The 24,569-nt window shown below is 38.9% G+C and overlaps 1 protein-coding gene across 6 annotated transcripts in view; it reads left to right on the top strand.

Moving 5' to 3' along the window:
- Positions 1-24,569, top strand: part of LOC110539688 (zinc finger protein 280C-like) — a 151,256-nt gene that overhangs the window by 92,269 nt on the left and 34,418 nt on the right. For 4 of the 6 annotated variants that reach the window (XM_060375011.1, XM_060375015.1, XM_060375012.1 and 1 more), the window contains 8 exons: positions 2,167-2,325; positions 3,805-3,870; positions 4,212-4,345; positions 5,884-5,989; positions 16,333-16,491; positions 21,633-21,698; positions 22,100-22,233; positions 23,772-23,877. In XM_060375011.1, coding sequence (XP_060230994.1) covers positions 2,167-2,325; positions 3,805-3,870; positions 4,212-4,345; positions 5,884-5,989; positions 16,333-16,491; positions 21,633-21,698; positions 22,100-22,233; positions 23,772-23,877 — 930 coding nt within the window. The remainder of the gene's footprint in view (positions 1-2,166; positions 2,326-3,804; positions 3,871-4,211; positions 4,346-5,883; positions 5,990-16,332; positions 16,492-21,632; positions 21,699-22,099; positions 22,234-23,771; positions 23,878-24,569) is intronic. The other 2 variants (XM_060375013.1, XM_060375014.1) reach the window with 2 other exon arrangements.

Below are 24,569 nucleotides of genomic sequence, written 5' to 3'. Positions count from 1 at the left end.
TGGGCACTGCAGGCTGGGCACTGCAGGCTGGGCACTGCGCTCTGTGGCAGACACTTTCAGCCTCCTCCACACCTACTTCTGAGCCGCTGCTTCTGATGCCTCCACCATTGAGTAGGGAGGTCTGTTAAAGGGGAAATGCCTGGGAATTGATTCCCTATGCAAAATCTGAGAATAAGTCCTTTGTTGACCTGAATCCTAATGGTCTCAGCTCAAGGTTTGCTCCCTTTCTCCCAGGAAGTCTCATTATCGATGTTCTGGGTTCAGCTGACACTCCACTCAATAATTTTAGGGTTTCAGATCCTCTGACCCTCAGATAACGTGCACACTCGTCGCCATTTTGGATTCTATTGCTCACCCTTTCTTGTTCTTTCTGAGCTCATAGCTGGCTGGTTCAACTCAGCCGTCCTGGCTCAAACTCTTTTCCCAGCTGACTTATTCAATCTGGCTTCTCTCTCAGCCCCAGAATTTCTCTGCTCAGCCTCAATCAGTCTCCAGAAATCTGCTCTAATCTGCTGGCTCCTCACTCTCTGACTCATTTGGTCTTCACCTGAGTTCTGTCTCTGCAGTCTCCCTATTACTGTCCTGGTAAACCTGCCTGGATGCTGGTAATTGAGCCCAAGACTTCTAGAAGTGTTCTTAACTGAGGAACTACCTCTCCAGCTAATCTTCCCAGCTTTTCTGTGGTCTCTGGGATCTGGACTTTGATTCTGATGCTTGCTCATTGAGTGCTGTATCCACTGAGCAATTTCTCGCCTTAGATTGCCCTTTATTTTTTTCTCTTATTTAGAGCAATTGTGGGTGTATGTTTGAGTGCAGGCATGTGGCATATGCAAAGGACAGAGGGCAATTTGCGAGAGTCATTTCTCTCCTACTATGTAGGTTTTGGTACTCAAATTCAAGTGGTCAGGCTTGGTGATAGGCATCCTCACCCTCTTTTTCATTTTTTTTTTATTTTTTGGTTACAGGGTCTCATGTATCCCAGGATATACCTTAACTTCCTTTATAATTAGCCAAGCGTTATACAACACTGTGTCCTTTGAGAATGACAAAGTCTTTAACTTCAAATTGTTAGAAAGCAATTATCTTCATGAATTGTTAGGAAGACCTACACAAGACTGGCTCATTAACTTTTCTTCACGAAATGGGAAAGGAGCTATGACCCACTTTCTACCCCAAGGATTTGTAGACAGATAAAGATCACTAGAAGAGCAGTCTCATGAGGCTACATTCTTCCCCAAGGTTTTATAGGCAAATAGATGATTGGAAAAAAAGCTCATAAGGCCTCTTCCTCCCCCAAGGATTTATAGGCAATTAAAAATAGATGGGGTGGAGACTGAGATGGTTCAGTGGGACCAAGTCTGATAACCTGAATTCAGTCTCTGAGACTCACATGATGGAAGGAAAATACGCTCACAAATAATTGTAAAACAAAAAAGTTTGACTGTAAAGGGGCTGAGTTAACAGTCGCGAAGAGGAACTCCAAAACTTGTGGAAGAGACCCTCCTCCTCCACAAGGAATCATAGACAGTTAAATAAGTTGTATAGTTAAGGTTTCCAAGAGGGTCTAGATCCTCCCAAGGCTTTATAGACAATAATTACTAGGGGAATGAGCTCCAGAGGCCACACATCTGGCCAAGATTTGTAAGTAATTATTAATTAGGGGACTGTAGCTGGCCTTTACTACATTGTAGATTATTCTTTTCACCTTCCCAACCCTGGTTTAACCCCTATCACTAGATAGGAGAAAAAGAGAATAGAGGAAAGAGACAGAGATCTCTGAATCTAATTTCTTTCTTGTTTCTTTTTGCTTTGTAGTTGGTCTTTGCTACGTTGTGGGTTCTTTTTCACTTTTTCTTCTTTTTCTCACTGTTTATCCCACCTAATTTAAAACTTAAAAAGCCTTTATTGTTTCTCCATGTTATACTTGAGTTCTACTCTTGGTTTTGGGGTAAACCCTGCACTGAGCTACTAATTTAAATATTACAGATTGTTTTCTCAGTTAATTCTTGCTATGATATACCACCTAGGATTGTCAATTCATAGTTACGTAGTTATTCAGTAGGTTCCTTTAGGATTATTAAAGTTCATATTTAATTAGTGCACTTCCGATTACAAAAACATATTTTTCCTTTTGAAAATAAGGGTTGTTTCTCTCCTTTTGGATAGTAGACACTTCAGAAATGGCAGAACATTTCATGGGATGTTGTAATGAAGAGTTGGAACCATGTCAGCATACAACAGAAGAAATTAAAACTGAAGGGGAAGATGAAGATGATGAGTTGATCTTTGTGGGAGAGATATCAACTTCCAAACCTGACATTTCAAGTAAGCATTTATTTCAATGAAGTTTCATGTGATGGATAGTTTTTTGTTTGAATGGGAAAAACTTGTAACTGTTTTAGTTTCAGTACTTGATGTGTTTGTTCTGTAGAGTTTAGATGAAAATAAGGTAGGACTAGGGAAATGCCTTAGCAGCTGACGGACCAGCTGAGTAAGCCACAAGCATGAGTACTGGAATTTAGATCATCAGAAGCCATGTAAATGCCAGGTGGAATGGCAGCCTCACTGTAATTCCAGTTCTTATACGCACATGCATGCACAAGAAAAGGGTTTTTTAAACCCATGTGAAATTTAGTAACAACTGAAAATGTTCCCGGTGATGATGTGTTTGAGACAGAGTCATGAATCCCATAATAATAATGATGATAATAATAATAATATTGTAGCAGAAAAATCATGCTATCAAACACTTTGAGAAACAAAAAGGTTTTTTCCTAGCTTTCTGTCATGTTTTCAATGAACAGTGGTTCTCAGCTGTCTTACTGCTATGACGCTTTATTACAGTTACTCCAATTGTGAGGACATGCCGCCAAAAAATTTTTGTTGTTATTTCATGACTGTAGTTTTGCTAGTGTTATGATATGTAATGTCAAACTCTGATATGCAGGATTTTGGTATGTGATTCCCCAAAGGGGTTGTGACCCACAGGTTGAGAACAGCTGTCACAGAATATTTCATTAATGTCATCATGTAACAACTCTGTATTTATGTTACTTTTTACTACTTCTTTCTGTAAGGAGATAAAAATAATTTTGTGGTTTCAATGAACATTTTTTTTTTCCTTTGCCTGTGTTGGCTAAGATTTATGTCAACTCGACACAGGCTAGAGGAGAGGACACCTCAACTGAGATACTGCCCATATCAGATATGGGCCATCTTCTGGTGTATTGTCTTGACTGAGGATTGATGTGGGTGAGCCATCTAGGGATGGGTGAACCTGGATAGTATAAGAAAGCAGGCTGAGCAAACCATGGGAACAAGCCAGGAAACAGCATTCCTCCAAGGTCTCTGTCAGTTCTGGCTTCCAGGTTTCTGCTCTGCATGAGTTCCTGTCCTGACTTCCCTCAATGATGGAGTATAAGTTATAAGAGGAAAGAAACCCCTTTCTCTCTGAATTGCTCTGGGTCATGGTGTTTTATCAGCAGCAATAGAAACCACAACTTAGACATTACCTCCTTGTGAAAGGAAATATTAATCCAGTTTTGACCTTCTTAATAGTAAATATGATTCCTCAATAATCAGAAAACTTTATTCACACAGGGAGAAGAGATCACAGTCTGAAATTGATCTACAATACTTTCAGGCCCAATTTGACTTCTAGAGTAGTATGTTTCTCCCCCTGAATCTTGCCACCAATAAACGGCATAATATATTTGTTATTGGTTGTATATGCCTATTCTTAGACAATATTCTATTATTTTATTGGATTTCCTTTCATTGATGAGTTTTAATATATTCTTGCAGATATTTTGAACATACGTCTTCCCAGCTCATCTATAAAGGGAAGAAAGAGTAACTTACTCAATCCAGGTACTGTATTACTATTTTATTACTAAAATTTTCTTTGTTTTTTATTTATATGTATCTTAATATGTGGATATATGAGATTTTCTGTGTGTACCCTGTGTGCCCATGAAGGGCAAAAGAGGGCAAGGGTCACCGGGAACTGGAAGTAATAGGTAGTGTGTAACCACCTGATGTAAGTGCTAGGACCAGAACCTGGGTTCTGTGTCAGAGCAGCAGCTGTATTTATTGGATGAGCCGTCTCTCCAGCCTCTAGTATTTTAATTTTATGCTCAACTATTCAGCACAATTGTATACCAATATGTTCATTACACTGTGTGTGTGTGTGTGTGTTTTTTTACATATAGCTATTTCTAATATATTCAAGACTACAAATCAACAGTACAGAAATCCATCACCTGATACAGTGGTTGCTTTGCCAAGCTTTGATCCTGAACCAAAATCTGCAGAGGCTTCTGATGATCAGGCTGTGTCTGACCCTGTAAGTTTGTTTTTGTTTTTGTTTTTGTTTTTTTAACTTAACAGTTAGGTAAAGAACACATTGGATAATATATATCTGGTTATAGGTCCTAGCTAACTACCATGATTACTCAAAGAAAATGTCATTATCTTTTGTTTTTTTATTTGTTCAGAAAAGAGTATCACTATGTAGTTTTGACTGTCCTGGAATATATTATGTAGACCAGGCTGGCCATGAAGTCAGAGATGCACCCCCCTCTACCTCCCAAGTATTGGGATTAGAAAGCACGTCATTTTTAATCTAAATTTATTTCATTGTGTTAAAGGACACTCTTACACTGATATAATTATATAGCATCAAGTCAGTCTATTGTGTGTGTGTGTTTTTTAAATATACAACTATTCCTGATATTTTAAAGTCAACACTACAAAGATACAACATCAAAGTCGATGGCTACCTTGCCTAGACTTGACTATCCCCTTTACCCCACCCAGCCCCAGCAACTGTTATTCTACTCCTCATATTTGACAAAGAGAACACAAACATACAGTGGAGAAAAGACATCGTCTTCAACCAGTGGTTCTGCAAAACTGGATGTCCACATATGAATGGATGAAATTAGATTTATATCTATCACATTGCATAAAAAGTATCTCCAGGTAGATCAAAGATCTCAATTTGTGGCTATTGCCAGACGAAACCTGGGCAGTACCCTATGCTAAGTGGATAAGGAAGGACTTTCTGAATAGGATTCTATTGTCCCAGGAATCAAGGTCAATGGTTGACAAGTAGAACCTCATACAACAAAAAAGCTTCTGTACAGCTAAAGAAAAAATCAAAAGGAGAGGTAACCCACAAAAAAATCAACATCTTAAGAGAGTAATCTTAGAAGGTGGGCAGTGTTGGGACATGCCTGTTGTCCCAGCATTCAGTAGGCATAGTCAGGCAGATTGCTGTGAGTTTGAGGCCAATCTGGACTACAAAGCAAAATCCGGGACAGCCAAGGCTACACAGAAAAACAAGGCCCAATGTCAGAACATCTATAGCTCTTAATGAGCCATCACTCCAACCTCTCTACAATGTTAAATGGTCTTCTTTACCCAACAACTATTCCAGTCAACGAAAAAGATAATTATATCACTCCCACTTGAACCCACAGGTTTTTATATTTTGTTATTATAATATTCTGTTTAACATTTTCATTTTCTCAAAACAAATTGTTAAAAAGGAATGATTATATCTAAGGATATGTATGAACTTTTGAAAGTCTTTAGTAGGTGCTGCTAAAATGTGCTTTCAGAGAACCCATACTGAAAATGAAATCTCTTGCCTTCTAATGTTACCACTGCTTTTATTTCAATTTCATGTTTTGTTTACAACTAACACTAGTTTTCCAGGAAAATTACAAAAATAATCTTGAAGAATGCCAATATGCTTCTCAGCCAGTATGTGCTCATTTTAGCAGAGAAGAGTAATTGCATTTGTCTTTGTAGTACTCACAGACAGTTCAGTTTACTTTTAGAATAACTGACAAACAAGATTACTTTAACATTTTGCAGAACTTTTCAAAGACTTCATCACAAGATGATTCAGGTGCTTCTTCCGACTTACCGTTAGACTCAACCAACTATACACCATCCTCCGGCATACCGAAAAAGAGTACAGGTTTGATTTTGGCATTTCTTCTTAAAATCTATAAAAGAGACTTCAGTAATGAACATAGAGCGTTTCTGTATGGGGGCCTGAAGATGGCTCAGTAGGTAAAGGTGCTTGCAGACAAACTGATAACCTAAGTTGGATCCCTGGAACCTACATAGTCAAAGTAGAGAATTGACTCTATGCCATGCACAGAGGCCCATTGAATAAATGACCTAATACAGATTTTAAAAGCCAGCATGATGGTTCAACAAGTAAAGGTGACTGTCACCAAGTCTGAAGATCTGGGTGTGATCTTTGACCACACATGGTAGGAGGAGCCAACTGACTATCAGGTGGTCCTCTGGCCTCCACAGGTGCACCATTGTGTGCATGTGCCCACAAACATACATGCACGTATGTTGAAAATTCTTTCCTGCAACCAGTGCCTTCGTGTCGTATTTTACGTATATTAAAAGATGGAAAGGGAGCTAGTCGTTCCTGAATGCATTTCAAATACAATCTTGTATTTAACAGTAGACTACTTTCTTTTTGTTAAGTCAGTGTGTGCTACTTTAGCTCATTCTCAGTTTCTTCTTCTTCTTCTTCTTCTTCTTCTTCTTCTTCTTCTTCTTCTTCATCTTCTTCGTGTTCTTCGTTTTCTTTTTCTTTTTCCTCCTCCTCCTCCTCCTCCTCTTTCTCTTCAACCACCTTTTTCTGAGACAAGGTTTCTCTGTGTAGCCCTGGCTCACCTGGAACTCACTCTGTAGACAAGGCTGGCCACGACTTCAGAGATTTACCTGCCTCTGCCTCCCAAGTGCTGGACTTAAAGACTGTACTACCACACCTGGCTGAGCTTATCTGTAAGCTAAGAAATCTTAATATAATTTCTGCAAGTCAGAGAAGTCACCTGATTCCTAAATACTCTGTAAAAATGGATTTATTATTTGGAGACCATTAATTTATAAAAATCTCATGATTTTACTTTATGTCTTTATAAATTTTCTACATAAAAATGACGTATCTGATAGTTGAATGCAAAAATAATAGTGTGGTGTTGTAAAATTACAGAACTATAGTGATAATGTTTTTCACATGATCTGTACCTCCTACATATATCTATTGAAGGAACAGAAATTGGACGATCGAAAAAATATTAAAATTTTAACGTTGTTTTTTTTTTTTGTACCATAACAAAATTCTTCATGAATGTAAAGTGAGACAGTGTAAAACTGTTTCCTATACCAGACGCAATGGTGCACGCCTGTAATCCCAGCACTCAGGGAGGCAAAGGCAGGCAGATCTCTGTGAGTTTGAGATGAGCCTACTCTATAAATTGAGTCCAGGACAGCCTGGGCTAATCAGAGAAAACCTTTAGCCAGGAAGAATGAAACAGAAAGAAAGAAGGAAGGAAGGAAGGAAGCATGAAAAGATAGAGGGAGGGAGGAAAAAGAGAAAGCAGGTGAATGTAATGTGCAATAGATTTTTTACCTTGTCACTCTCCAGACCAGCCTGGCCTTGAACTCTCTGGAATCTGCCTGCCTTAGCCTCACTGAGTGATGGAATTACATGTGTGCACCACCATGCCTATCCTTTTTGTACAGCTGTATTATTAATAAAAGATTTGTGCTAAATATTCACAAAAGAGTTTGGTATGATCTCTGCAGACAGTGAGTCCTCTTAACCACTGAATCATCCCTCCATCTCCCCAGTGCTACATATTTTCTTTTTAATTTTTATTTTTATTACGCGTTGTGTGCTTGTGTGTGCAGGTGCACTTGTGACTGTGAGGATATGGATGGCACAGGACAATCTCAGGTGTCATCCTCAGGAAGTCCATGCAGCTCTTTGAGACAGGGTTTCCTGATGGGCCTGGTAGTCACCAACTAGATGACAGACAGGTTGGCCACAAGCCCTAAGGACCCTCCTGGCTCTGCTTCCTCAGCTCTGCAGTCACAAGTGTATGCTTTTATTCCCAGTATTATTATATGAGTTCTGGCAATCAGACTGGGGTCCCACGCTTGAAGGGCAAGTCCATACAAACTGAGCTGTTTCCCTTGTCTACAATCTTTTTTCTTTTTCGTTAAAATGCATGCACACATCCCGTGTGTGTGTGTGTGTGTGTGTGTGTGTGTGTGTGTGTGTGTGCACAAGCATATGGGCCTACATATGGTAGTCAAAAGACAGTTTGTTGGTAGTTCTTGCTTTCTACTGCTTGGGTCCTAGGAACCAAACTTATGTCATCAGGCTTGCTGGCAAATGCATTTTTGCTGGCTGAGCCATCTTCACCACCCATGATTGGAATTTATGCTGATAATCTTTCTTTAGTGTGGAAAGCCAAACTTCTTTCTCCAGCTATGGACAACTGCTTGCTTGGCAAGCTGCTTTGTTATATTTGGTGAAAAACATGTTTTTGCCCCAGCCTTTACCTTGAAAGAGAATAAACAGTAGGTTTTTTCAAGTTTCTTTAACTTGTCTGTGAGACCTTGGACCATGCCTGCCTTACCAGAATGTGGTCTTTGAAAAGAAATTTGACTGTTTCATGAACCCCATCTTTGTACTGTTGTGAACCACTATGCTTTGTCTTTGAAAACGAGCTATGGAATAAACTTGGTGCTTTCAGTACTGAATGACAGCCCTTTGAAACTACCCTAAGTTTTCTTTCTCTTTCCTTTAATCTGTAATTTCTCAAGCCCCAGTCTGTCTGCTGTGTCCCAAATTACCTACAGCCTTTTTGGTCACTTTTGTAGGATTGCTAAGAGGCAGGTGGGCAGATATAAAAAGTTTTTTTGAACATTTTTTTTTTAATATTAGTCACAGTTCGTTAACTCTGTATCCCAGGTGTATCCTACTCCTTCATTCCCTCCCAATCCCACCCTCCCTCCCTCATGTCCTCCCTGCCCCTTTCCAAGTCCACTGATAGGCAAGGACCTCTTCCCCTTTCATCTGACCCTGGTTTATCAGGTATCTTAAGTATTGTCTGCAAAGTCCTCTCTGGCCTAGTGTGGCTGATCCTCCCTCGGGGGGTAGGGGGGTTAAAGAGACCGCCATTGAGTTCATGTTAGAAATACTCCCTATTTCCCTTACTAGGTTACCCACTTTGATACTGAGCTACCATGGGCTATATCCAAGCAGAGATTCTAGGTTGTATCTATACACAGTCCTTGATTGGAGGTCCAGTCTCATAAAAGACCTTTGTGCCCAGATATATTTGGTCCTTGTGGAGCTCCTGTCCTCTCCAGGTCATATTAACTCCCCTTTCTTATGATTCCCTGTACTCTGCCAAATGTTTGCTTGTGATTCTTAATATCTGCTTTGATACACTGCTAGGTAGAGTCCTTCAGAGGCCCTCCTTGGTAGGCTCCTGTCCTGTTAATTGTTTTCTCCTACATATCCAATGTCCATAAGTTTTGTCTTTCAAGTGAGGATTGATCATCTTACCCTGGTCCTCTTTCTTGTTTATCTTCTTTCTGAGTATAGATTTCAATATGTTTGTCCTGTCTTGTACGTATATATAAGTGAATATATACCATGTGTGTCTTTCTGCTTTTTTGGAATACCTCACTCAGGATGATCGTTTCTAGGTTCCACCAGTTGCCTACAAATTTCATGATTTCCTTGTTTTTAATTGCTGAGTAGTATTCCATTGCATAAAAGTACCACAATTTCTGTGTCCTTTCCTCAACTGAGGGACATTTAGGTTGTTTCCAGGTTCTGGCTATTACAAATTAAACTGCTACAAACATGGTTCAGCAAATGTCCTTGTTATGTACTTGAGCATCTTTCAGGTATATGCCTACAGTGGTATAGCTGTATCTTGAGGAATTACTATTCCTAATTGTCTGTGAAAGGGCCATATTCATTTGCAAAGTGGTTGTACAACTTTACATTCTGACCAGCAATGGAGGAGTGTTCCCCTTTCTCCAGCATGTGTTGTTACTTGAATTTTTTTTTCTTAGCCATTTTGATGGGTGTAATGTGAAATCTCAGGGTTGTTTTCAATCACAATTCCCTGATGACTAAGGACATTGAGCATTCCTTTAATTGTTTTTTGCAGTTCTGTATTCCACTAATGTGAATTCTCTGTTTAACTCTGTATCCCAAATTTAAATGGATTACTTGATTTGTTGCTTTTTAACTTCTTAATTTCCTCATATATTTTGGATATTAGCCCTCTCTCAGATACAGGTTTGGCAAATATCCTTTCCCAGTTTGTAGTGTCCTTCGCTTTACAGAAGCTTTTCAGTTTCATGAGGTCCCACTTTTTGATTGTTGATCTTAGATCCTGTGCTGTTGGTGTTTTTCTGTTCAGGAAGTTGTCTCCTGCGCCAATGAGTTCCAGGCTCTTTCCTACTTTTTCTCCTAACGGATTTAATGTGTCTGGTTTTATGTTGTTGTCTTTGATCCACTTGGACTTTAGTTCTGTGCAGGGTAAGAAGTATTGATCTATTTGCATTTTTCTACATGTAGACATCCTGTTAGACCAGCACCATTTGTTTAAGATGCTGTCTTTTTTCTATTTTATGGTTTTGACATCTTTGTCAAAGATCAGGAGTCCATTTAAGTGTGTGGGTTTATTTCAGGGTCTTCTGTTCGACTGCATTGATCCACCAGTCAGTTTCTATGTCACTACCATGCAGTTTTTTGTATTGCAATAAGTTCTCTTCACTGATGAACCATGTCTCCAGTTGATCTCCTCTGCTGCTCTATGGCCTCTGGGAACTGAACCTGGATCCTGATGTTTGCACATTGAGTGTTGTATCCACTCAACACTTTCTTTGTATTGCCCTCCAATTTTTTCTCTTTTATTTCCTGCAGGTATATGCATGTGTTTGTGTGAAGGCATGTGGCTTATGCGGATTCAGTGGGCAATTTGTGAAACACATTTTATTTTTCTTTTTTTATAATTTTCATATTAATCACAGGTAATTTACTTTGGATCCCATCTGTAGCCCTCTCCCTCATTCCCTTTCAATCCCACCCTTCCTCCCTACCCGTTTCCAAGTCCACTGATAGGGGTGGTCCTCCTGGCTGGATCTTAGGAAGTACTACTCCTAATTGTCTACGAAAGTGCAAGATTGATTTCCAAAGTTGTTGTACAACTGTACATTCCCACCTGCAATGAAGGAGGGTTCCCCTTTCTCCACATCCTCTCCAGCATGTGTTGTCACTTGATTTTTTGATCTTAGCCATTTTGATTGCTGTAAGGTGAAATCTCAGGGTCATTTTGATTTGCATCTCTCTGATGACTAAGGACATTGTATATTCTACAGAGAATTCTCTGTTTAGCTCTGTAACCCATTTTTTTTTTCATTGCATTGCTTGATTTATTGCCTTTTAACTTCTTTAGTTCTTTATATATTCTGGATATCAGATATAGGTTTGGTGAAGATATAGGTTTGGTGAAGATCCTTTCTCAGTCTATAGGCTGTCATTTTGTTCTAATGACAGTGTCCTTTGCTTTACAGAAGCTTTTTAGTTTCATGAGGTCCCATTTATTGATTGTTGCTCTTAGAGCCTGTGCTGTTGGTGTTCTGTTCAGGAAGTTGTCTCCTATGCCAATGAGTTCTTTTCCCCACTTTTTCTTCTAACCAATTTAGTGTGTCTGGTTTTATATTATGGTCTTTGATCCATTTAGACTTTAGTTTCATGCAGGGTGATAAATATGAATCTATTTTCATTTTTCTGCATGTAGACATCCGGTTGAACCAGCACCATTTGTTGAAGATTCTGTCTTTTTCCATTGAATGGTTTTGGCTTTGTAAAAAATGAAGTGTTCGTAGGTGTGTAGGTTTATTTCAGGGTGTTCTATTCGGTTCAATTGATCCACCTTTCTGCTTGTATACAAATACCATGCAGTTTTTATTATTATTGCTCTGTAATACAGCTTGAGATCAGGGATGGAGATACCTCTAAATGATCTATTGTTGTACAGGATTGTTTTAGAAATTCTAGGTTTTTTGTTTCTTCATTTGAAGTTGATAATGTTTCTTTCAAGGCCTACAAAGAATTGTGTTGTTAAATTGATGGGAAATGCATTGAATCTGTAGATTGCTTTTGTCAGGATGGCCATTTTCACTATATTAATCTAATCGATCCATGAGTATGGGAGATCTTTCCATCTTCTGATATCTTCTTTAATTTCTTTCTTCAGAGGCTTGAAGTTTTTTCTCAAACCGGTCTTTCACCTACTTGGTTAGGGTCACCCCAAGGCCCAAGGTACTATATGTTTTTAGTGGCTATTGTGAAGGGTGTTGTTTCCCTGATTTCTTCCTCGGCCCTTTTGTCTTGGGCATACAGGAGGGCTTCTAATTTTTTTCTTTTTTTTTTTATTTTTCATCAATTACATTTTATTCATTCTGCATCCCCCCCATAAGCCCCTCTCTCCTCCCCTCCCAATCCCACCCTCCCTCCTCCCTCTGCATGCATGCCACTCCCCAAGTACACTGATAGGGGAGGTTCTCCTCTCCTTTCTGATCTTAGTCTATCAGTTCACATCAAAAGTGGCTGCATTGTGCTCTACTATGGCCTGGTAAGGCTGCTCCCCCCCAGGGGGAGGTGATCAAAGAGCAGGCCAATCAGATTATGTCAGAAGCAGTCCCTCTTCACATTACTATGTAACCCAATTGGACTCTGAACTGCCATGGGCTACATCTGTGCAGGGGTTCTGGGTTATCTCTATGAATAGTCCTTGGTTGGAATATGAGTCTCTGGGAAGTTCCCTGTGTTCAAATTTTCTTGTTCTGTTGCTCTCCTTGTGGAGACCCTGTCCTCTCCAGCTCTTACTATTTCCCAGTTCTTACATAAAATTCCATTCACTCTGCCCAACAGTTGCCCATCAGGCTCAGCATCTGCTTTGATAGTCTGTAGGGCAGAGGCTTTCAGAGGTCCTCTGTGGTAGGTTCCTAGGTTGTTTCCTGTTTTCTTCTTCTTCTGATGTCCATCCTCTTTGCCTTTCAGGATGGGGATTGGACATTTTAGTTAGGGTCCTCTCTCTTGCTTAGTTTCTTTAGATGCACAGGTTTTAGTGGGTTTGTCTTATGTTGTATGTCTATATGAGTGAGTATATACCATGTGTGTCTTTTTGCTTCTGGGACAACTCACTCAGGATGATCCTTTCCAGATCCCACCATTTACCTGCAAATTTCATGATTTCCTTATTTTTCATTGCTGAGTAATATTCCATTGTGTAGATGTACCACAATTTCTGCATCCATTCTTCAGTTGAGGGGCATCTGGGTTGTTTCCAGCTTCTGGCTATTACAAATAAAGCTGCTACAAACATGGTTGAGCAAATGTCCTTTTTGTGTACTTGAGCCTCTTTTGGATATATGTCCAGGAGTGGTATGGCTGGATCTTGAGGAAGCGCTATTCCTAGTTGTCTGAGAAAGCTCCAGATTGATTTCCAGAGTGGTTGTACAAGTTTACATTCCCACCAGCAGTGGAGAAGGGTTCCCCTTTCTCCACAACCTCTCCAGCATGTGTTGCCACTTGAGTTTTTGATCTTGGCCATTCTCATGGGTGTAAGGTGAATATTTTTTTTTTTTTAAATTTTGTTTCCAACCACTTTGCTCAAAGTGTTTATCAGCTGAGAAGGAGTTCTCTGGTTGAATTTTGGGGGTCCCTTATGTATTCTATCGTATCATCTGCGAATAGTGAAACTTTGACCTCTTCCTTTCCGATTTGTATCCCCTTGATCTCCTTCACTTGTCTTATTGCTCTAGCTAGGACTTCCAGAACTATGTTGAAGAGATATGGAGAGAGTGGGCAGCCTTGCCTTGTTTCAGTAGGATTTCAGTAGGATTGATTTTAGTTTCTCTCCACTGAGTTTGATGTTGGCTATAGGCTTGCTGTGTATTGCCTTTACTATGTTTAGGTATGTGCCTTGTATCCCTGATCTCTCCAAGACTTTAAACATGAACGGATGTTGGATTTTGTCAAATGCTTTTTCCGCATCTAAGGAGATGATCCTGTGGTTTTCCTTCTTCAGTTTGCTTATATCATGGATGACATTGTTAGATTTCCATATATTGAACCACCCTTGCATGCCTGAAATGAGGCCTTCTTGGTCATGATGGATGATGTCTTTTATGTGTTCTTGTATTCTGTTTGCAAGTATTTTATTGAGTATTTTTGCATCAATGTTCATACGAGATATAGGTCTGAAGTTCTCTTTGTTGTATCTTTGTGTGGTTTAGGTATCAAAGTGACTGTGGCTTCATAGAATGAGTTTGGTAATGTTCCTTTTTTTTCTATTTTGTGGAATAGTTTAAAGAGTATTGGAATTAACACTTCTTTGAATGTCTGGTAGAATTCTGTGCTGAAACCATCTGGTCCGGGGATTTTTTTTTGGAAGGGAGACTGATGAAGACTGCTTCAATTTCCTTGGGTAATATAGGGCTATTTAATCTTTCTTCCTGATCATGACTTAATTTTGGTAGATGGAATCTATCAAGAAACTTGTCCATTTCTTTTAGATTTTCAAATTTTGTGGCCTATAGGCACATTTTCTACTATGCAAGGTTTGGTACTAAAATTCAAGTGGTCAGGCTTGGTGATAGGCATCCTCACCCTCTTTTTTTCATTTTTTATTTTTTGGTTACATGGTCTCATGTATCCTAGGATATACCTTAACTTCCTTTACAATTAGCTAAGTGTCATGGAACACTGTCCTTTGAGAATGATAAAGCTTTTACCTTCTCGAATTGTCTGCAGCTTTGATTACCTGAGGAAGACCTACACAAGATTGGCTCATTAACTTTTCTTCATGAAATAGGAAAGGTGCTTTGACCCACTTTCTACCCAAGGATTTATAGACTGTTAAAGGTCACTAGAGGAGCGGTGTCATGAGCCTACATTCTTGCCCAAGATTTTGTAGGCAAAAAGAGGCTAGGAAGGGGAGCTCATAAGGCCTCTTCCCCACTCAAGGATTTGTAGGCAATTAAAAATTGATGTGGGGGGGAGAGTGTGGGATGACTTAGTGGGACCATGTCTTATAACCTGAATTAATCTCAATCTCAGAGCTTGAGATAACCACTCTCAATCTCTGGGTTCCTCATGATGGAAGGAGAATGCCCTCACAAAAAAATGTAAAAGAAAAAAGATTGACTGTTATGAAAGGGGCTCTGGTTTGCATATATAATACTTACTGTTGACTTATCTTTTAGTTATACAGCTGTTACTCCTAAACAGCTTTATACCCAAATCACCACACAGAGACTGGGATTTATTTGATTAACCAGAGAAGGTTGCTGGGCAAGAGTCATTCCACCCTAAACCTCCAAGCCCACATGATTTCCTATCATTCAGATTTTACCATTGTACTTTGTTTTAGTGGTATCTTAGGTAGGTCCCATCTATCCACTTGGTTCCAAAAACCTCTCCTTCAGGTTCTCCTCCTTCCTCTCTGCCTGCTTCCTTCCTCTTCCTCCCAATCCATAATTCCCACCCTATTCTCTCCATTGTACAAAATTGTGGCTGGTTGTTTTAATTGACAACACAGAGAACAAATGGTGGCATATTTACACAAACTTGAGACAGGTGATAGTTATAATAAGCATCTCAATTCAATGTCCTGATTGAAACCAGATAGTGGAGTAGAGAAATCATCATTTGAATAAACAAAGGTAAATTGTATACATTCCAAAAGAAAATTATACCAATACATCTCAGTTAATGATTGCTATCAGGAGGTGGTATGAGGCCCTCCTCCACAAGGAATCCTAGACAGTTAACTCAGTTATATAGTTAAGGTTTCCAAGAAGAGGGTCTAACCCTGTCAAGGCTTTATAGACAGTAATTATTAGGGGAATGAGCTCCAGAGGCCATAGATCTGGCCAAGATTTGTGAGCAATTATTAGTTAAGAGGACTGTAGCTGGCCTTTGCTATATTGTGGATTATTCTTTTCACCTTCCCAACCCTGGTTTAACCCCTATCACTAGATAGGAGAGAAATTGGTTAAGGGGAGAGACAGAGATCACTGAATCTAATTTCTTTTTTCTTGTTTCTTTTTGCTTTGTAGTTGGTCTTTGCTACGTTGTGGGTTCTTTTTCACTTTTTCTTCTTTTTCTCACTGTTTATCCCACCTAATTTAAAACTTAAAAAGCCTTTATTGTTTCTCCATGTTATACTTGAGTTCTACTCTTGGTTTTGGGGTAAACCCTGCACTGAGCTACTAATTTAAATATTACAGATTGTTTTCTCAGTTAATTCTTGCTATGATATACCACCTAGGATTGTCAATTCATAGTTACGTAGTTATTCAGTAGGTTCCTTTAGGATTATTAAAGTTCATATTTAATTAGTGCACTTCCGATTACAAAAACATATTTTTCCTTTTGAAAATAAGGGTTGTTTCTCTCCTTTTGGATAGTAGACACTTCAGAAATGGCAGAACATTTCATGGGATGTTGTAATGAAGAGTTGGAACCATGTCAGCATACAACAGAAGAAATTAAAACTGAAGGGGAAGATGAAGATGATGAGTTGATCTTTGTGGGAGAGATATCAACTTCCAAACCTGACATTTCAAGTAAGCATTTATTTCAATGAAGTTTCATGTGATGGATAGTTTTTTGTTTGAATGGGAAAAACTTGTAACTGTTTTAGTTTCAGTACTTGATGTGTTTGTTCTGTAGAGTTTAGATGAAAATAAGGTAGGACTAGGGAAATGCCTTAGCAGCTGACGGACCAGCTGAGTAAGCCACAAGCATGAGTACTGGAATTTAGATCATCAGAAGCCATGTAAATGCCAGGTGGAATGGCAGCCTCACTGTGATTCCAGTTCTTATAAGGCAGAGACAGGAATCCCTGGAAGAAAGTGACTCGCTGGACTCTAGTGTTATTGGCAAGTTCTGGGTTCAATTCTCTGCCACAGTGGATAGAGTAGAGAAGGACTGAAGAAGACTTCCAGCATCAGGCTTGGGGTTCCGGGTGCATGTATGCTCACACAGGTGTGAACATGCATGTACCTACACACACACACGCCCATGCATGCACGTGAAAAGGGTTTTTTAAACCCATGTAAAATTTAGTAAGAACCAACGATGTTCCTGGTGACAATGTGCTTGGGACACTGTAATGATTTGAGATGTTAAATATCATGTGTAAAAAAGGAGAAATAATTAAATTCAGTAAAGATTGACCTTCCCTTATTACATTATAAGCCTTGTATGATAGGAACCCAACTTTAAAAATGCTTTAATTACATGTATTTTGGTGTGTGTATGTGTGTGTGTGTGTGTGTGTGTGTGTGTGTGTGTGTGTTTGTGTGTTTGCGCGCACGCCCGGGTGCATGGGCGTGTGCGCTTGAGCATACTATAGCCTGTGAGTGGAGGTCTTGGGACAACCTGCAGGAATGGGTTTTCTCTCTCTACCATATAGATCCGGGGAATCAAGCTTAAGTCATCTAGCTTGGCAGCGATTGCCTTTACTTCACTAGTCGCCCTGATTGGTTGGTTGGTTGGTTGATTTGTGCATATGGGATCCTTTTCCTGAAAATGGATTTTTTCTTTTTCTTATAGAACATATATACTGATTATGGTTTTCACTTCTCTACTACCAGTTCTTCCCCATATCTCTTTCATCCGGATTCACTCCCTTTCATTAGAAAACCAAAAGGCTCCTAAAGCATAATAATAAAGTAAAATAAAATGCATAACAATTTAAGAAACCCTAACGTATCATCATCAGACATCATAAACAAACAGAAGGGAAAGAGCCCACAGTAGGGTGCAAGAAACTGATGTAGAAGCAAAGATCCACTCATTCAGGCACTTAGGAATCCCTTAAAAGCATTAAACTGGGAGCTATAATATTTATGCAAAGCACGTATAGGATAAAAAGAGAAAGGACAATCATGTATAAGTGAAATGAAAAGTTAAAATAAGATAAAATTTTAAAAAGAAGAAAAGAACCCTGACAGACGATATGAGACAACGAACTTCAGAGATATGTTGAGTACATTTTCTAGGCTTGCAGCTTAGCTTTAAAAATAGTTAGTCTCCCCAGTGAAAGTCCCTTGAGAAAACTAAATTTTCATTTGCATTTGGTTATGAATTGGAGAACGCTTCTGGGTTAGGCATGAGAGCATGTGTCCACTTTTCCTTAAAGCTCTTGGACTCCATCTGGCTAAGCCCTGTGCAGGGTCTGTGCATGCTGCCTCAATCTCTGAATTTGTATGTGCATCAAACTTGTCTCCTTGTCTGTCCTCACTGGCTCTTAGGTTCTGCTCTTTCTGCCTCCTCTTCTTGAGGGCTCCCCAGGCCCTGAGGGAAGGGACTTGAGGGAGACATCTGGTTTAGGGCTTAGTGTTTCAAAGTTTCTCACTCTGGGTACATTGTCCAGTTATGGGTCTCTGAATTGTTTCTGCTTGCTGCAGAAGGAAGCTTCTCTGCTGATGGATAAGCAAGGCACTGATCTATGATTACAGCAGAGTTACATTAGGAGTCCTTTGATTGCTATGCTATTTTTTATTTGTTTGTTTTAGAATGGTAGTATTTGGTATTACCATAGGTCCCTGGGCTACCTAGTTTCAGGTTCTTGGTCATCCAACAGTGTCAAATGTGGGTTCCATCTTAAGTCACATCAGGTATTGATTGAGTTATTGCACACGCTTTGTGTCGCCGCTAGCCTAGCATATCTTGCTGGCAGTACTCCATTGTAGATAAAGGGGTTACAGCTGGATTGTTGTTTGTTTCTCTTTTGAGAACATGTGGGGTGCCTTCCTGTACCAAAGACACTAAGTGCATATATTCGTGAAGGCTGTTATGTGGGCATCAATCAGCTCAACATCTCCATCATCAGTGAGTTGTGCAGGTGCTGTCTGTAACAATGGAGCCTTGCTGTCAGTTTGTGGGCAGCAACATGTAGTCTTGGCAACAGGCTGTTTGTGGGTTTTGAAGGAACCCCCTTTGGCCAACAACTCAATTAGAGAGGACTCAATCCCAGTACTGGAAGCTTCATTTAGATCACCTTCACTTATGTATGTATTTTAGGAAGCCTATACTTTATTAGGTTTCTATACTACCCTTAAGATGACCCTTAATTTTAGCTGTCTTTCTGCGTATTTCCACCCTTATATATACCCCACTTCCCTCCCCGATCCTCCCATTCTAGTCCCCCCATCCATCCATAACTATGCTGTTGCCCATTCTGTATCTGCCTGTGCCACCCACACCCCCATTCCCTTACCCTCATACCTAACCTCTCTGGGTCTATGGATTGTATCTTGATTATCTCTTACATAAAGGCCAATGTCCACATCTAAGTAAGTACTTAACATATTGGTTTTTCTGAGTATGTGGTACCTCATTGGGGATATAATAATTTTTCCTAGTTCCATTCCATTTTCCTGCAGATTTCATGATGTCTTTGTAGTATTCCATTGCGTAATTGAACCACATTTTTCTTCTTATCCATTCTTCATTTGAGGGACATCTAGGTTGTTTCCAGTTTCTGGCCATTATGGATAAGGCTTCTATGAACATGGTTGAGCAAGTGTCCTTGTGGTATGGTGGAGCATCCTTTAGGTATATGGCCAGGAGTGATAAACCTGGGTCTTGAGGTAGAGCTATTCCCTTTTCTGGGAAACCTTGAGATAGATTCCCACAGTGGGTGAAGAAGCTGGCACTCCCACCATCAATCCAGGAGTGTTCCCCTTGTTCTACATCCTCACCAGCACGTGCTGTCACTTGTGTTATTGATCTTAGGTATTCTGACAGATGTAAGGTGGAATCTCGAAGTTGTTTTGTTTTGCATTTTCCCTTATGGCTAAGGATGTTGGAAATTTCTTCAAGTGCTTCTCAGCCATTTGAGATGCCTCTGTTGAGAATTCTGTTTAGGTCTGTACCCCATTTTTAATTGGGTTATTTATTTTCTTGATATCTAGCTTTTTGGGTTCTTTATATATTTTGGATGTTAACCCTGAATTGTAGGTATAGTCAGTGAAAATCCTTTTCCATTCTGTAGGCTGCCACTTTTTCTGAATGATGAGCGTCTTTTCCATGCAGAAGCCTGTGAGTTGCATGAAGTCCTATTGATATTAGTGCCTGTGATAACAATTCAGAAAATATGTTCTGGTGCCAATGAGTTCAAGTCTAATCTCTGCTCTCTCTTCTCTGAGGTTTAGTGTGTCTGTTTTTACGCTAAGGTCTTCGATCCATTTGGAGTTGAGATTTGTTCAGGATAATGTGTATGTATCTATTAGATGCTTTTACCTTCAGACACCCAGTTTCACCAGTACCGTTTGTTGAAGATGCTATCTTTCTTCCTGTGTGTATTTCTGGTTTCTTGATTAAAAAATAATAATAACAAAAATCACGTGTCCATGGGTGTGTGTTTTTATGGTGGAGCCTTCATTTCTGTTGATCAACATGTCCGTTTTTGTCCAGATGCCATGCTGTTTTTATTACTATACCTCTGCAGTATGACTTGAATTCTGGGATATGATACTTCCTGCACTTCTTTTACTATTCGGGATTGTTTAATCTGTTCTGGGATTTTTGTGTTTCTATATGAAAAGATGAAAATTCTCCTTTTCATTTCTGTGAAGAATTGGATGGGAATTTTGATGCAGAGTGTATTTAATCTTTACATTACTTTTGGTAGGATGGCCATTTTTTACTGTATTAATCCTACTGATCCATGAGCATGGAAGGTCTTTCCATCTTCTGATACCTTCCTCAGTATCTTAACATTTTTATCATACATGTCTTTTCATTTGCTTGGCTAGATTTACTTCAAGATTGTTTATATTATTTGTGGCTATTGAGGGAGATTTTGTTTCCCTATTTCTTTTTCAGACCATGTGTCATTTGTATATAGGAGGACTAGTGATTTTTTTTGTGTGAGCTAATTTGTGTACAGCTAATTTGTTGAAGGTGTTTTATCAGTTGTGGGCCTTTCCCAATGGAAGTTTTAGGTTCAGTTACGTATACTATTATGTCACCTGCAAGTAAAGATATCTTGACACCTTTCTTTCCAATTTATATCCACTTGATCTCCTTTATATGTCCTATTGTGCTAGCTAAAACGTCAAGTACCAAATGGAATAGGTATGGGCAGCCTTGTCTTCTTCCTGATTTTAGCAGAAATCGATTGAGTTTTTCCCCATTCAATTTGTTGTTGGCTGCCTGATTTCTACAAATTGCCTTTATTATGCTGAGGCTCTTTGTTCCCTAGGAATGTTGGCAGAAAGTGTGTAGAATCCTGAGTGGGGTGTTCTGCCACATATCTGGATACGAGACTGGGGATTCACCTTGGAGGAATAGAGGGATATGTGAAAATTTGCAATTATCCCATCTCCTTGCCTGGACAGAGTGTGCCCCCAGTTTTTTAAAGAAACCATACAACCTGTTTGTTAATTCTTTGTCTTTTCTGCTTTTGGTTCAGAGGTGCAGAAAAGGCTGTGTTTGTAATGATATAGATTATCACAGTAAGAGCAGTCTTATCAGCTTGTCTATATAATGAAACTTCCAGAAATCTAGGGTTGTGAAATGTGGCATAAAAAAGGGGCATGGGCTTGATTTGCTTTTTTTTTTTGAGAAACAACTTGAGTCATTAAACCTTGTCAACATTAGGGGTCATAAATATATACGTCTATTTTCAGACAGTATTCTATCTCTTATTTTATTATATTTCCTTTCAGTGATGAGTTTTAATATATTTTTGCAGATATTTTGAATGAAGGTCTACCCAGCTCATCTGCAAAGGGACAAAAGAGTGACTTACTCAATCCAGGTATTCTATTACTATACTTTCTTAATAATAAAGATTTTTAATTTGTTTTTTTATTTTTATGTATATATGTGCACTTATATGAGGTCTTTTGTGTGTGTGTGTGTTTGTGTGTGTGTGTGTGTGTGTGTGTGTGTGTGTGTGTGTGTACCATGTGTGCCCATGAAGGGCAAAAGAGGGCAAGGGTCACCGGGAACTGGAAGTAATGGGTAGTGTGTAACCACCTGATGTAAGTGCTAGGACCAGAACCTGGGTTCTGTGTCAGAGCAGCAGCTGTATTTATTGGATGAGCCGTCTCTCCAGCCTCTAGTATTTTAATTTTATGCTCAACTATTCAGCACAATTGTATACCAATATGTTCATTACACTGTGTGTGTGTGTGTGTGTGTGTTTTTTACATATAGCTATTTCTAGTATATTCAAGACTACAAATCAACAGTACAGAAATCCATCACCTGATACAGTGGTTGCTTTGCCAAGCTTTGATCCTGAACCAAAATCTGCAGAGGCTTCTGATGATCAGGCTGTGTCTGACCCTGTAAGTTTGTTTTTGTTTTTGTTTTTGTTTTTTTAACTTAACAGTTAGGTAAAGAACACATTGGATAATATATATCTGGTTATAGGTCCTAGCTAACTACCATGATTACTCAAAGAAAATGTCATTATCTTTTGTTTTTTTATTTGTTCAGAAAAGAGTATCACTATGTAGTTTTGACTGTCCTGGAATATATTATGTAGACCAGGCTGGCCATGAAGTCAGAGATGCACCCCCCTCTACCTCCCAAGTATTGGGATTAGAAAGCACGTCATTTTTAATCTAAATTTATTTCATTGTGTTAAAGGACACTCTTACACTGATATAATTATATAGCATCAAGTCAGTCTATTGTGTGTGTGTGTTTTTTAAATATACAACTATTCCTGATATTTTAAAGTCAACACTACAAAGATACAACATCAAAGTCGATGGCTACCTTGCCTAGACTTGACTATCCCCTTTACCCCACCCAGCCCCAGCAACTGTTATTCTACTCCTCATATTTGACAAAGAGAACACAAACATACAGTGGAGAAAAGACATCGTCTTCAACCAGTGGTTCTGCAAAACTGGATGTCCACATATGAATGGATGAAATTAGATTTATATCTATCACATTGCATAAAAAGTATCTCCAGGTAGATCAAAGATCTCAATTTGTAGCTATTGCCAGACGAAACCTGGGCAGTACCCTATGCTAAGTGGATAAGGAAGGACTTTCTGAATAGGATTCTATTGTCCCAGGAATCAAGGTCAATGGTTGACAAGTAGAACCTCATACAACAAAAAAGCTTCTGTACAGCTAAAGAAAAAATCAAAAGGAGAGGTAACCCACAAAAAAATCAACATCTTAAGAGAGTAATCTTAGAAGGTGGGCAGTGTTGGGACATGCCTGTTGTCCCAGCATTCAGTAGGCATAGTCAGGCAGATTGCTGTGAGTTTGAGGCCAATCTGGACTACAAAGCAAAATCCGGGACAGCCAAGGCTACACAGAAAAACAAGGCCCAATGTCAGAACATCTATAGCTCTTAATGAGCCATCACTCCAACCTCTCTACAATGTTAAATGGTCTTCTTTACCCAACAACTATTCCAGTCAACGAAAAAGATAATTATATCACTCCCACTTGAACCCACAGGTTTTTATATTTTGTTATTATAATATTCTGTTTAACATTTTCATTTTCTCAAAACAAATTGTTAAAAAGGAATGATTATATCTAAGGATATGTATGAACTTTTGAAAGTCTTTAGTAGGTGCTGCTAAAATGTGCTTTCAGAGAACCCATACTGAAAATGAAATCTCTTGCCTTCTAATGTTACCACTGCTTTTATTTCAATTTCATGTTTTGTTTACAACTAACACTAGTTTTCCAGGAAAATTACAAAAATAATCTTGAAGAATGCCAATATGCTTCTCAGCCAGTATGTGCTCATTTTAGCAGAGAAGAGTAATTGCATTTGTCTTTGTAGTACTCACAGACAGTTCAGTTTACTTTTAGAATAACTGACAAACAAGATTACTTTAACATTTTGCAGAACTTTTCAAAGACTTCATCACAAGATGATTCAGGTGCTTCTTCCGACTTACCGTTAGACTCAACCAACTATACACCATCCTCCGGCATACCGAAAAAGAGTACAGGTTTGATTTTGGCATTTCTTCTTAAAATCTATAAAAGAGACTTCAGTAATGAACATAGAGCGTTTCTGTATGGGGGCCTGAAGATGGCTCAGTAGGTAAAGGTGCTTGCAGACAAACTGATAACCTAAGTTGGATCCCTGGAACCTACATAGTCAAAGTAGAGAATTGACTCTATGCCATGCACAGAGGCCCATTGAATAAATGACCTAATACAGATTTTAAAAGCCAGCATGATGGTTCAACAAGTAAAGGTGACTGTCACCAAGTCTGAAGATCTGGGTGTGATCTTTGACTACACACGTTAAGAGAAACGAACTGACTCTGATCTCCACAGGTACACCATTGTATGCATGTCCCTACAAGTATACATATACATGTTTTGAAAATTCTTTTTTACTAATTTGATATCTTAGAAGAAATTTGATATATTTCACTAAATATATTTCTCAAAATTTGACACCTTTCACTAGAAATTTGATATATTTCATTAGAAAGATTTATAATTTATCTTTTGAATTTTTATTTACTAGTAAATAGTATATTACATGTATTAAGCCTTTTAAAGGTTTTATAGTTATGTTCGTCTCAGAATATTTTCTCACTGTTTCATTCTTCATTTGATGTTAACCTCTGTCCATTTTGCAAATAACGTAGAATTAAAATGGATAGGAAAATGAAATAGTTATTTTCAG

This window comes from Meriones unguiculatus, chromosome X, assembly GCF_030254825.1.
Source record: "Meriones unguiculatus strain TT.TT164.6M chromosome X, Bangor_MerUng_6.1, whole genome shotgun sequence".
In the NCBI taxonomy this organism is placed as follows: Eukaryota; Metazoa; Chordata; class Mammalia; order Rodentia; family Muridae; genus Meriones; species Meriones unguiculatus.
This window is presented reverse-complemented; position numbering and strand designations above follow the sequence as displayed.